Genomic DNA, 14,681 nt, shown 5'->3' with positions numbered 1-14,681 from the left:
TCTGAGTCTTGGCTGTGTCTGTGTCCCTGGTTCTCTGAGTCCAGCTGTGGGTGCGTCCCTGGTCCTCTGAGTCTTGGCTGTGTCTGTGTCCCTGGTTCTCTGAGTCTGGCTGTGGGTGTGTCTCTGGTCCTCTGAGTCCGGCTGTGACTGTGTCTCTGGTCCTCTGAGTCTGGCTGTGGGTGCGTCCCTGGTTCTCTGAGTCTGGCTGTGTCTGTGTCCCTGTTCTCTGAGTCTGGCTGTGGGTGCGTCCCTGGTTCTCTGAGTCTGGCTGTGTCTGTGTCCCTGGTTCTCTGAGTCCGGCTGTGGGTGCGTCTCTGGTCCTCTGAGTCTTGGCTGTGTCTGTGTCCCTGGTTCTCTGAGTCCGGCTGTGGGTGCGTCTCTGGTCCTCTGAGTCCGGCTGTGGGTGCGTCATGGGTTTACATTTTCCTTGTCCTCCAGTTTTGCTGCCACCAGTTTCATTTCTTGGAAATGTTTCTGTGAGCAAAGGGCACACTGTCTCTTTCTTTCTCTCTTTCTGTGTGAGGGCTTCTAGGCCGCGATCGCTGGTCATCGGCAGCCCTGAGGTTACTCAGTGTGGTGGTGGCTTTTTAAAAATGACACCTGGTATCATCTCCTTTCATACTCACAGCATCAATGGACCAGGGCTGAGCAGCCTGTTTCACAGGAGGGGAAGCTGAGGTCCGAGCAGCGGGCTGACCTCCGAGAACAGTCATGGAGGTGGAGTCAGGGTTCCCGTGCGGCCGCTGACCCAGATCTGCGCTTGAAGCCACAGTGCTGTATCCCTCCGAGCGGTCCCTGCAGAACCTGGGACGTGGATGGAGGTTCTCCAGAGACTTCCCTTCCTTCCCAGAGCTTCCTGGGCTCTTGCTGTGTGTTTGTCCCTGCCTCCCCCTTGGGCACCGAGCCCTGCGGGGCTGGCTTCACCCCCTGGGGAGTGTGTTGCTCAGCCACCGCTGTTTCCTGGCACGTGTGTCAAGCAGAGGGGCTGGGGCTGTCGGGCAGGCAGGTGGGAGTCGTCCAGCAGGCAGACACCCTGATGTTACCTCCCTCCTGGCTGCTCTCTGCATCCATTTCAACTCTGCCAACTGGGGCAGAGAGGCCTTTGCCTGCTGCTCACGCCGATTCTCAGGCAGCCAGGTCTGCTGGGTCGCTCGGAATGGAGGCCCACCAAAGGCTGACGGCTGCACCAGGACAGCGTCAAGGCCGCGTGGAGCCACTGCCACCCTCTCTTGCTGGTGAGGCCTTGAAGGAAGCAGCACTGTGACGGGCCGGCTGTGACCTGGAGCCCTGACGGTGGACGTGCTGCCTCAGCACCGGTCCCGAGGGCCTCCACGCGCTGGTGCCCAGGGCAGGAGCAGGGAAGTGGCCAGGCCGCAGGTCAGAGCTTGCTGACCTTTATGATCTGCTCTCTACTGGTCAGTGTGCATCATAGCAACCGGTCATTCAGCAGTTTGGTCAGTTTGCATATTAGCTTTTTATTATATAGGATTGAGCCAGAACTGGGACATTTCACTTTTGGTGGTGTCGAGAAGGGCCTTTCTTAGACTGGCATTGGAGAGACATTGAAGGAAGGAATTATTTTTTTATCACCACATTTAACAGTTCTCAATATTTTTGTTGTGGTTGTTAATCCTCACCTGATATTTTTCCATTGATTTTTTTTTTTAGAGAGAGTGGAAGAGCGGGGGAGACAGAGAGAGAGAGCAACATTGATATGAGAGATATATTGAAATGTTGATTGGTTGCCTCCCTGCAACTCAGGTACGTGCCATTGACAGGGAATTGAATCCAAAACTCTTTGGTGTGCTGGTCAATGCTCTAACCACTGTGAACACCAGCCAAGGCAGCAGTTCTCAATAATTCTGAAATACCTCTAAAATGTGCAACATAAAAATTTCATAATCTGAAAAAAGTGTGATAAAGATAAAACGATATGAACATAATATATAACCAACGGACACTTTGATATTTCTTATTTCTATTGGCTGATTTTCAATCTAAGTTACACAATTTTAAAATAAAATAAATTAATCTGCCTCCTTTAGCTGATGGATCATGTAATTAATTTCTACTTTTCAAAAATCTAATGCATTTGGTAAATGTACTGGAAAGTACTAGTTTCTGCATGTTCACAGGTTGCAAACATGGAGTCTGGAACCAAGCAGACTGGGCTCATCCCAGCCCTGCAAACACCAGCTCTACAATTTAGGGAAATTGTGTCTCAGTTTCCTCATCTGTAAAAAGGGGGTAATGATATTACATAGCTCATTAAGTTTGTGGGCTGGTTTAATCCTATCTAATAAAAGAGTAATATGCAAATTAACCATCACTCCCTCACTCCATCACTCCCTCACTTCGTCACAAATATGGCGGTGGCCACGGAGCGAGCAGGAGGCTTGGGTTGCCCCTGGCAATGGAGGAAGCCAAGCTTCCTGCCTGCCCTGGCCGGCCCTGAGCTCTGCTCAAGGCTACAACGTTTCAATTATAGAAGATAAATAAATCCCAGATACCTGCTTCCAGCCTGCGGCCATGGCCAGCCTGAAAACGGCCATCAGCCCCTCACCCAGGCTGGCCACACTCCCATGGGTGAGGGTCCCCGCTGGGGGACTAGGCCAGCCCTGAGCCTCTCACCCAGGCTGGCCAGGCACCCCAGTGGGACCCCCCCACCCCCACCCTGAAAGGGCTGTGGCCAGCCTGAAAACAGCCCTCAGCCCCTCACCCAGGCTGGCCACACCCTCATGGGGTGAGGGTCCCCACTGGGGGGCTTGACCAGCCTGCAAACAGCCATCAGCCCTTCACCCAGGCTGGCCAGGCATCCCAGTGGGGACCCCCCCAGTCTGAATGTGCTGTGGCGAGCCTGAAAATGGCCCTCAGCCCCTCACTCAGGCTGGCCAGGCACCCCAGTTGGACTCCCACCCTGATCCGGGACACCCTTCAGGGCAAACCAGCCGGCCCCGACCTGTGCACCAGGCTTCTGTCCTATATAATAAAAGGGTAATATGCAAATTGACCCTAACAGCAGAACGACTGGGAATGACTAGTCACTATGACACACACTGACCACCAGGGGGCAGATGCTCAATACAGGAGCTGCCCCCTGGTGGTAAGTGCGCTCCCACAGGGGGAGCTCTGCTCAGCCACAAGCCAGGCTGACGGCTGCCAGCACAGCTGTGGTGGCGGGAGCCTTTCCCACCTCCTCAGCAGCACTAAGGATGTCCGACTGCAGCTTGGGCCTGCTCCCTGCTGGCAAGTGGACATCCCCCGAGGGCTCTTGGGCTTCCAGAGGGATGTCTGTCAGCTTAGGCCTGTTCCCCTGGGGAGCAGGCCTAAGCCAGCAGGTGGACATCCCCCGAGGGGTTCCAGACTGCGAGAGGGCACAGGCCGGGCTGAGGGACCCCTCCGAGTGCACAAATTTTTGTGCACCGGGCCTCTAGTGTGTTAATAATATCAAATGCTTAGAACAGTGCCTGGGACATAGGAACGTGCAAGATGCTATTATTACTTCTGTTATTATTATTAATGTTAATGGGATGTTATCATATTACTCATTAGTCAATGGGTAGATCATGTCAGAGTTACACACATTATGTTTTTAATGTTAAAACTTTTCAAAGCATTTTTCTTGCTCTGAAATTTATTTCCAAAGATATTTACCCGAATGGTTTTGTTCACTGAGCATATCAGAGTGTGTGCAAACGGTGGTGTGTGCATGTGTTGTGTGTACTTGTACCGTGGATAGAAAACTCACAGGAAAAAAGCCCACAACAGCTGACGTTGCAGACATGCAAATTCTAAGGGTTGGGGTGGAGAAACAAACCACTCTGAGGAGACTAAGGCTGAAATTGCGGTGATTCTTTTTTTTTTTTTTTTTTAATATATTGCATTGAGTTTTTACAGAGAGGAAGGGAGAGGGATAGAGAGTTAGAAACATCCATGAGAGAGAAACATCCATCAGCTGCCTCCTGCACACCCCCTACTGGGGATGTGCCCGCAACCAAGGTACATGCCCTTGACCAGACTCGAACCTGGGACTCTTCAGTCCACAGGCTGACGCCCTAGCCACTGAGCCAAACTGGTCAGGGCTGTGGTGATTCTTTTTGATGACAGTACATCAATGAGGCCCACGGTGGAAGCTGGTTTTCTTACCTGGACTTCATAGCTTGCTTAGGATCGTTCCTTCTTCACACTCAGGCCAGTGCTGGTGTGTTTTACATTCTCAGAGAGCCACGTTGAGCGATTTTATTGCCCTGACTTATTTTGTTTCCTCTTTCAGAGCACCTATGGCTACGGGGACCTCTTCTCTGACACGTGGAAGGCATTTACTGATTATGACGTGATTCATCTGAAAACCTATGACTCCAAAAGGGTACTAGAAACCGCTGAAATGTCTATATTACTTGTCATTGCAGTGACTCACTCATCACGTGTATACTGAATATGGGTTTCTAGTAGCTATTACCATTGATTTCTTACTTTTTAGTTTCCTTTTTGGTAACTGGAATCCTCATTGTTAAACTCTGTAGCTTTTAAGACATTTTTTCATAGCTTTCCCAAAAACACAAATTTCACTTGAATGAAATAGTTTGCTATTCAAAAATATTTTAATGTAAAATAGAGGTTAGTTAAAATTTATGTTCTGTAATTATAAGTGCTGTTTTGGTGTGAAGGGTACAGATGGTTTCTTCTTACCTTTTAAAATGTCTTTATTGTCAGGTGTGTTTTAAAGAAGCAATTTTTTCCCTCCTCCCCCGGATGCGATACGGGCTCTTCTATAACACCCCTCTGGTAAGAACGTTATCTGTGGTGAACAGTCATATTTATAAAACTTATTCTTGACCTATTTTAAGATAACATTTGTATATAACTTGAGAACCTTTGAAATAGTAACAGAAATATTCATTGTCATAGGAACTATTCTTTTATTTTAGATTTCTGGCTGCCACAGTACCGGGCTGTTCCGGGCGTTTTCCCAGCATGTGCTGCACAGACTGAACATCACACAGGAGGGACCCAAGGTAATGGGCCCACAGCAGGTCCCAGAGTAATGCCGCTTCGCTCAAAGCCGTTTCCTTATACCGTTGATGAGATGCCTAGGAACTTCATTAGCCTGTGGTAACATTGGTTTTGTTACGTGTCGTGTAGCTTAAAGATGATAAGTGAGGACTTACTGCGTTTTGGGTTCTAGGTGGGCTTGACTTTTACCCTGAATAAAAAACCAATACCACCTTTGCAGAAAAGAAATACTCAGAAGACAATGTTTTCTGTGCTAGTTTCTGAACCTGAGTGTTAGAAATCAGATGTCTACAATTTATGAAAGATAAACTAGGGAGAGTGGATGAATGTACTTTCTTCTCTTTCTCTTCCTTTTGCCATATTTCCCCATACAGCCCAAATCCCCACCTGAGCCACACAGCTTATGCTAAAAAATCTACCCACCCATCCACACAGAAGTGTAAGGAACTGGTTTGTCTTCTGTGGCCAAAGGAGATGCATTTTTTATTTTCTGAGAGAACTGTGAAGGAATTAGGCTTAAATTTTTTTTTAAAAAGTTCCATAAATGTGTCCTTATTGCGTTTCATCTCTTTGTGAAAATCACATTTGAGGTTTAGGTGTTCACTCACCTGTCCAGGCATAGACAGCATTATTTTGCCTTGCCTTCTGATTACAGGATGGAAAAATTAGAGTCACCATTCTTGCACGGAGCACAGAGTACCGGAAAATACTCAACCAAAATGAGGTGAGTGTGTGGCATGCGTTTTTAACGTCACCGCGTTGAACTGAGCTTCCTCTAACTGGTGTGTTTTATTTTTCACATTGCATGAACTGTTTTGATTGAACTTACTAGCCTTTAGAAAAGTTTGATAGCTATGCCCAGTTCATTTATTGGATTTTTACTGAACGGCACCAAACCACTTGTTAGACTCCCAAACTCATTTCAACTGCAACAACTCACAGACTGTATTTCACCTCGCCTGAGGCCATGCCTGCAGTAGCATGGCTGCAGATGTATTCACAGCAGTGAGATTTGCTCCCCAAACATGCACTGAGCACCTGCCATGTGCTGGGTCCTGGCTCTGGGTCAGGTGAGAAACGGTAGGACCAGGTTACAACCCCCGCTTTCTGTAGTTCATTCCTCAGTCTTGGGGAGCAGGGGGGTGACTGCTCTAGCCACTTCCTGCCAAGAGGGGGCAGTGAGTCAGGAAGAGTGCAAGGAAGCACAAGAAATATGCTGAGAATACTTGAATACTAGGACTGGACAAGCAAATATCACAACCAGGAGAGGAAAACATTGTTTATGTTCACCCAGTAGCAAGTTAAGACAGGTAACTCAGGTTTCTACAGGCTGGTCCGGATCCTGGGCGGAAGCAGTCCTCTTTCGAGATGCCTGTTTTCTCTTCTTGGCCAGGTGGGGTCCGTCGTCCTGTTTTATTTGAAAGGGGACGAACTAGAGGGACTTCACAGGGTCCCTCCCGCTTAGGTTGTAGCTGACCTCACTGTGGGTTTTCCCAAGTCTTGAGGCCTGATAAAGCAGCACCCGGAGACTGCACACATTTTATAGTGTTGAATATTTTTACAGTATGCTTAAGCTTCCATACGGCCTCGACTGGAGCTTGCTCTAGGGCAACTGATGAGACCTCATCCCGAGTTAAGTTGGTTTCATGACATAGTCATCCTTTCAGTCTTGCCTTAGACTGAGTTCTCCGTGAAGCATGTAATTCCGAAGGCCTCGCACCTTTCCCGTCTTTCCTGGCTACGCCTAGTGGGAGCACCATCCAGCAACACTGGTGTTTCCCATTATTCTCTGGATTGTCCCATTCAAAGGCACACAGTTCCTGGGACTCAGGACCCGGGGGTATGTGGTAAAAGGCTTCTTCTAAGTCTAGAACTGTAAACAGCGACGGCCTCAGATGAGGTGGTAAGCACAGAAAAAGGATCTGGTGCCACCAGACGTCTGTCCTCTGCAGTGTGATGGCTCTCAAATCCCGTACAAAGCGATCCTCTCCGTCCTGGGCTCCTGCCGTGGCCGCTAGTGTTCCACGGGGATTGACGGGGTCGCGTTCACTGGCCCTCAGGCTCAAGTGTGGATGTGGGTGCCTGGACGAAGCTGTGCTCTTCAGCGTTGTGCTCTTGCTGGCCGCGGTCAGCCCAGACCCCGGTCACCTTTTGTAGACTTTGTTCAGGGGTTACTGGCTCAAGCTTGTCTTAGGACTGTAACAGCACCTTGAAGGGTGCGGGATTGATCTTTTTCTGGTGAGAAAGTCACTTGGGCATTTAATTTTGTTAGTGGATCTCATCCTGACAGGGAATGGGGCATTGGGGCGCACATGGAAGGCTGTGTCTTAAAGGTTTCCCGATGTGATGTGAGTGCCCGGAGGAAGGGCCTGGGGGGCTCCCCCAGCTGTGGTAGCCATGGTTTTAGGGGAGAGGGCCTTGTCTGGCATTTAAGACAGAATATGTAGCCACCGTGTCTGTCGGAAAGTCTGCGCCTCTCCTTCCCACAGCAGTTGTCACCCAGGGCTCCTGTGGGAAATGTCCAGGTCATAGGATCTCGGGGCCGCCCAGGGCCTGTCATGCCTGGTCCTTACCCTCTTGTTTCACATGCATGTTGTTGCCGCCCTAAAGGGGCAGCCCTTGCAGTCAGGGCTCCAGGCCTGGCCCTCGGGTGTTTGCCGGTTCCAGCCAGTGCCTTGCTGGGCCTGAAGGATGCTGGTGGGTGCCAAGCTGAGCAGCTTGCTGTCTCATGTCAGCCTGTGAGTGCAAACACCCTGTCTGGGAAGGGGACGGTGCTCCTGGTTTGGGTCCCTTTATAAAGCCCCGGTGCCAGGTGTCCACTTCTGCGGGGCCCAGATGGTGCACCTCGGGGACCCGGTGCTGTGGGCCTTCTCGTCCTCCCGGGTCTGCATGGAGCTCGGGTGCCTGCGTGGAGCTCGGGTCCCTGCGTGGAGCCCGGGTGCCTGCGTGGAGCTCGGGTCCCTGCGTGGAGCTCCGGTGTCTGCATGGAGCTCCGGTGCCTGCGTGGAGCTCGGGTCCCTGCATGGAGCTTGGCAGCAGTGAGCCAGGCAGGGGACAGGGCCAGGGGCCGAGGCGATGCCCAGCCCGCGCTGGCCGAGCACGCTGCCTGCTATGGTGTCCACCTGGCGGCTCCTCACAGCCCCTTCTTGTGGACACTCAATTGCCTGAGTCGTGCCTCCACTGAGATTTGAACATATATACAGTAATACTTAGTGTTTCAAGATAGCAACTAGAATAATTTCATTTGACAAATCTTCCCATATAATTTTAGTATGTTAAGTAGGCCAAATTAGTTTAAAACTTCTCTTTTATAGGGAGAGAGAACAAATGTTTGAGGCATTATAGGGAATAACCCAAAGCCATTTCCAGGTTAAAAAAAGTCTCCTTTAAAAACCTGGACCCCGGGAATACTGTCAAACATACTTGACCAAAAAGATCATATATCACTGTGACACAATATTAAATTGCCCGTTTACCCAAAGTGACAATAAAAGACCTCAGACTGTCGGTAGCTTAGGTTAAGGGCTAACATCTCACTCGCAAGGTGATTCATGTGGGGCTCCCGTTTCTGAAGGACTGCAGAGCTTCAGGCTGAGTGAGATGCTTCTCAGCGGGGGATGGGGACATGAGCGCAGCACACACACAGACACAGAGATACACCCACAGTCACAGACACACAGACACACAGTCACATACAGATATGCATACAGTCACAGACACAGAGACACAGTCACACACACAGCCACATACACACAGACACAGTGACACAGATAGATACAAACAGACACAGTCACACACGGGCACACATACAGTCACAGACACACAGACACACAGTCACATACAGATATGCATACAGTCACAGACACAGAGACACAGTCACACACACAGTCACATACACACAGACACACAGTCACATACAGATATGCATACAGTCACAGACACAGAGACACAGTCACACACACAGTCACATACACACAGACACACAGTCACATACAGATATGCATACAGTCACAGACACAGAGACACAGTCACACACACAGTCACATACACACAGACACACAGTCACATACAGATATGCATACAGTCACACACAGACACATAGTCACACACAAAGACACAGATAGTCACACACAGACACACAGTCACAGACACACAGATACAGACACAGACATACACACAGTGACACAGATAGATACACACAGATACAGACACATAGTCACACACAAAGACACAGTCCCATACAGACACACAAAGTCATAGATATACAGATATAGACACCCAGACATACACACAGACACACAGTGACGCAGCTAGGCACGCACAGAGACATACAGACACACACTCACAGAAACACACATACACTCACACACACACTCACTGCTGCCCACCCAGGACCAGCACCCACGAAGTGGGAGGCTGACCTGGGGTAGCCACGCACGTGCTCGCTCAGGGCAGTGACAGAGGGCTGCTGCGGGCGCCTCCCTGCCCTCATGGTCGGCTGGAGGTGGCGTGCATAGCTTCACCTTCATAGACGCTGGCGCAGACACGTGCAGGGTGGAGGCTCTTGCGGAGGAAGGCCCGCAGGGCTGGGGACGCAGCCCCCTCGGCTCCCTAGAGCCCCTCAGAGCCCCCCAAGGGCGGGGCTCTGACCCGCAGGCCTGACAGGCGTTAGACAACCAGGGGACACCCACTGCTTCTTTTCCCGAAAGTGACACTAGAAAGTAGCATGGAGGAGGCAAGCGTTGGGGCACACAGCCTCCAGCGCCACCTCCTGGGTCTAGGGCCTCAGGCAGGCGGCCATAGGCCACAGTCCCTTCCTGCCACCCAAGCCGTCACCGAGCAGGGCCACCACCTGAATGGTCACCGAGAGGGGCTGTCGCCTGAATGGTCACCGAGCGGGGCCACCACCTGAATGGTCACCGAGAGGGGCCGTCGCCTGAATGGTCACCGAGAGGGGCCGCCACCTGAATGGTCACCGAGTGGGGCCGCCGCCTGAATGGTCACCGAGCGGGGCCGCCGCCTGAATGGTCACCGAGAGGGGCCGCCGCCTGAATGGTCACCGAGTGGGGCTGCCGCCTGAATGGTCACCGAGCGGGGCCGCCACCTGAATGGTCACTGAGCGGAGCCGTCACCCACACAGAAGCCAATGCTATGACGTCGGCTGTGGAGAAAATGGAGGCTTTTTGGCATATCTTTGGGCGAGGAGGCGGGAGGCGAGGCTCAAGTCTGAGTCCCTGACCCAGGCCCGGTGGGACTTCGGGGGTATCAGCACCGATTCTTCCTGGAAAATGGACTTTTGCTTCTGAAAGGTTCCCGAGTTCAGGTTCTGGGAATGTGGGCCCTTGGAACGGTGCCGTGGGGACAGTGAAGGGTTCACGCGTGTTCTGGGGAGCCGCCTACTCCAGGCTTAAACTTTGGATCTGGCACTTGTGAGACCTGGGAAAGGATGTGCAGGGCTGCGCAGTCCGTCCTGCGCTGAGCCTCTGGGGCATCACGTACAGGCGCACAGAGCAGTCAGGCTCTGAGGAGGAGTGAATGCGGATGGAGACCTGCACCTAAGCTGAGAAGGGCCAGCACAATGTAAGGGCATAGTCAGCGAGGCTTTGTAACCGTTGGTGTGCATCTGTGTGCAACAGGCACAGGACACAGGACACAGGCTCAGGGCATAGGACACAGGACACAGGACAGACACAGGACACAAATACGGGGCACAGGACACAGGACATAGGGTACAGGACACAGTGCACAGGGTACAGGCACAGGACACAGGGCATAGGACACAGACACAGGACACAGATACGGGGCACAGGACACAGGGCATAGGACACAGGACACAGGACACAGATACGGGGCCCAGGACACAGGGCATAGGACACAGACACAGGACACAGATACGGGGCACAGGACACAGGGCATAGGACACAGACACAGGACATAGATATGGGCCACAGGACACAGGGCATAGGACACAGGACACAGGCACAGGAAACAGGACACAGGCACAGGGCTTAAGCCACAGGCGCGGGCATTTGTGAAGAGCCGGGAGTCAGTGTTGGGTTAAGGTGGCCTAATTCCCAGGGACATAGAAAACCCTGGCTTTGATTTTACTAGTAGGTTAATTTGCTTTTTTACCTTCTGTTTGCTAAAAGAACAATTGTTTTTCTGTGTAGAAATATTGAAAATGTTTTTCTGCCAAGAATTCAGTATTTCCAGAGGATGAGGTCCAAAGCACTAATGGTTTGTCTGAAATGAGAAAATGGATAGGAAGAAAATTCTTAACATAATGTCTGGAACCAGTAAGGACCCAGGAACTACGGGCTGAAACTGGAGGGAAAAACTAGCAAATGGTAGTAGTGGGAGCTGGCACGCAGCCGCCTCCCTCCGAGCACTCTGACCCGAACGGGTCCGAGTAGCCTCAGAACCAGCCACTGTGGAACTCTGGGAGGTCATGTATTCAGGGGTGCAGCCCACACGGGAACTCAGTGAAGGTTAGAGCAATAGACCTGAGGCTGTTTAGTACGTGAAAAATATTTTATATGGGAAAGAAGAAATTGAGGACTCGAATATAAGTAAAACTGGGGAAGGAAAAGAAATTTCACATGTTTCTGTTGCTTTCGCAGCTCGTGAACGCACTGAAAACGGTCTCCACATTTGAAGTCCAGATTGTCGATTACAAATATAAGTAAGTGACCAGCACCCTGGGCAGAGCTGGTGTCTCTGCTTGGATGCGTCGGGGGGAGAGGAGGGTTTCGGACTGGAGTGCTGGCCTCTAGGCTGGTAGGGGCAGCAGACGCCAGCAGGGATGAGGTGGGCAGGTGAGACGGGCACAGGGCGAGTGCTCTGCGCTGTTCCGGGCCTCATGTTGCTACCTTACTATCTCATCTCTCTTTCTTTCTTTTTAAAAATCTTTATTGTTGGAAGTATTACATAGGCCTCCCTTTCCCCCCCATTAACCTCTTGCAGCCCACTCCCGTCCCCCCCGCCCAAGGCCCTCACCACCCCATTGTCTGTGTCCACGGGCTATGAATATATGCAAACAAGTTCATTGGTTGAGCTCTTTCCACCCACTGACCCCACCTTCCCTCTGATGGTCAACAGTCTGGTCATGCTTCTGTGTCTCTGGTCTATTTTTTAAAAAATATATTTTTACTAGCGGCCCGGTGCACAAAAATTTGTGCACTCGGGTGGGTCCCTCAGCCCGGCCTGTGCCCTCTCGAAGTCTGGGGCCCCTTGGGAGCCCCTTCCCCTGGCTGCTGGCACCAGTTTTCCTCCGACGCCTGGAACCCAGGCCTTCGCTCTTCGCCGGGAGGGGCCAGCGCCGCAGGCTTCGCTCTTTCCCCGCTCGGGCCCTGGGGGCGGGGCCAGCGTGGCGGGCTTAGCTCTTTACTTGCCACTTGGGCCCTGGGGGCAGGGCCGGCACGGCGGGCTTAGCTCTTTGCTCTCGGCTGGGGCCCCGGGGGCGGGGCTGGCACAGCAGGCTTAGGTCTTTGCTCGCGGCTGGGGCCCCTGGGGCGGGGCCAGCGCTGCGGGCTTCGCTCTTCGCTTGCCACGCCGGCCTTCACTTGCTGCTCCTGCCCAGGGCCGGCGGGCTTCGCTCTGTCGCTTGGCGCCTACATATGCAAATTAGCCACCATCTTTGTTGGCGGTTAATTTGCATATCATGCTGATTAGCCAATGGGAGGCATAGCGAAGGTACAGTCAATTACCATGTTTGTCTATTATTAGATAGGATTGATTTGAGAGAGGAAAGGAGAGGGAGAGAGAGATAGAAACATCAATGATGAGAGAGAATCATTGATTGGCTGCCTCCTGTATACCCCCTACTGGGGATCGATTCAACAACCTAGGCACATGTCCTTAGACCGGAATCAAAACTGGGACCCTTCAGTCCACAGGCCAATGCTCTATCCACTGAGCCAAACCAGCCAGGGCACTGGGTTTATTTTTTTCATCAGTTTATGTGGTTCATTAGATTCCACATATGAGTGAGATCATGTGATATTTCTCTTTCTCTGACTGGCTTATTTCGCTTAGCATAAGGCTCTCCATGTCTATCCATGCTGTGGCGAATGGTAACAGTTCTTTTTTACAGCAGCATAGTATTCCATGTGTAGATGTACCACAGTTTCTTAATCCATTCATCTGCTGATGGGCATTTAGGCTGTTTGCAAATCTTAGCTATTGTAAATTGTGCTGCTATGAACATAGGGGTGCATATGTCCTTTCTGATTGGTGTTTCTGATTTATTGGGATATATTCCTAGAAGTGGGATTACTGGGTCAAATGGGAGTTCCATTTTTAATTTTTTGAGGAAACTCCATACTGTTCTCCACAGTGGCTGCACCAGTCTGCATTCCCACCAGCAGTGCACGAGGGTTCCTTTTTCTCTGCATCCTCGCCAGCACTTGTCATTTGTTGATTTATTGATGATGGCCATTCTGACAGGTTGCAATGGTATCTCATCGTTCATATTTGCATCTATTGGATGTTTAGTGACTTTGAGCATGTTTTCATATGTCTCTTGGCCTTCTGTGTGTCCACTTTCGAAAAGTGTCAATTTAGGTCCTTTGCCCATTTTTTTGATTGGATTATTTAACTTCCTTTTGTTAAGTTGTATTAGTTTCCTATAAATTTTGGAGATTAGGCCCTTATCAGATATAACATTGGCAAATATGTTCTCCCATGCAGTGGGCTTTCTTGTTTTGTTGATGGTTTCTTTTGCTGTGCAAAAGCTTTTTATTTTGATGTTGTCCCATTTGTTTATTTTCTCCTTAGTTTCTATTGTCCTAGGAGCTGTACCGGTAAAGATATTGCTATGACATATGTCTGATATTTTGCTGCCTGTGGATTCTTCTAAGATTTTTATGGTTTCCCGTCTTACGGTTAAGTCCTTTATCCATTTTGAGTTTATTCTTGTATATGGTATAAGTTGGTGGTCTAGTTTCATTTTTTTTGTATGTATCTGTCCAATTTTCTCAACACCATTTATTGAGACTGTTTTGACTCCATTGTATGCTCTTGCCTCCTTTGTCAAAGATTAATTGAGACTAGTGGCTTGGGTCGATTTCTGGGTTCTCTGTTCTTTTCCAGTGATCTATATGCCTGTTCTTGTGCGAGTACCAGGCTGTTTTGAGCACAGTGGCTTTGTAATATAGCTTGATATCGGGTATTGTGATCCCTCCAACTTTGTTCTTCTTTCTAAAGATTGCTGCAGCTATTCATGGTCTTGTATAGTTCCATATGAATTTTTTGAGAGTTTGTACTAGGTCTGTGAAATATGCCATTGGTATTTTAATCGGGATTGCATTAAATCTGTAGATTGTTTTGGGTAGGATGGACATTATATTGATGTTAATTCTTCCAATCAATGAACATGGTATATTCTTCCACTTGTTTATATCTTCCTCTATCTCTTTGTTCAACTTTCTGTAGTTTCCCGAGTACAGGTTGTTTACCTCCTTGGTTAACGTTATTCCTAAGTATCTTAATTTTTTTGTTGCAATGGCAAATGGGATGTTCTTTTTAGTTTCTCTTTCTGAGAGTTCATTATCTATACTAATAAAAGCATAATATGCTAATTAGACCGGCTAGCTGAACAACCTTCCAGACGTCATTCCAGACATCATTCCAGATGAAGCCGTGGCGGCAGAGACCGAGGCAGAGGCGGT

At 50.0% G+C, this 14,681-nt stretch overlaps 1 protein-coding gene across 1 annotated transcript in view; it reads left to right on the top strand.

Annotated features, from left to right (window-relative positions):
- The window catches only part of EOGT (EGF domain specific O-linked N-acetylglucosamine transferase), a 54,466-nt gene that overhangs the window by 25,411 nt on the left and 14,374 nt on the right, over positions 1-14,681 (top strand). Inside the window, exons 9-13 of the mRNA XM_070390978.1 lie at positions 4,274-4,366; positions 4,714-4,785; positions 4,929-5,015; positions 5,669-5,737; positions 11,634-11,695. Of these exons, the coding sequence (XP_070247079.1) occupies positions 4,274-4,366; positions 4,714-4,785; positions 4,929-5,015; positions 5,669-5,737; positions 11,634-11,695 (383 nt within the window). The remainder of the gene's footprint in view (positions 1-4,273; positions 4,367-4,713; positions 4,786-4,928; positions 5,016-5,668; positions 5,738-11,633; positions 11,696-14,681) is intronic.

The sequence above is a fragment of the Myotis yumanensis genome, unplaced genomic scaffold (assembly GCF_028538775.1).
Source record: "Myotis yumanensis isolate MYYU_CA2020_CCGP unplaced genomic scaffold, mMyoYum1.0.hap1 SCAF_14, whole genome shotgun sequence".
NCBI classification, from domain to species: domain Eukaryota; kingdom Metazoa; phylum Chordata; class Mammalia; order Chiroptera; family Vespertilionidae; genus Myotis; species Myotis yumanensis.
Note: the sequence above shows the minus strand (reverse complement) of the source record. Positions and strands in the feature narration are given on the sequence as shown.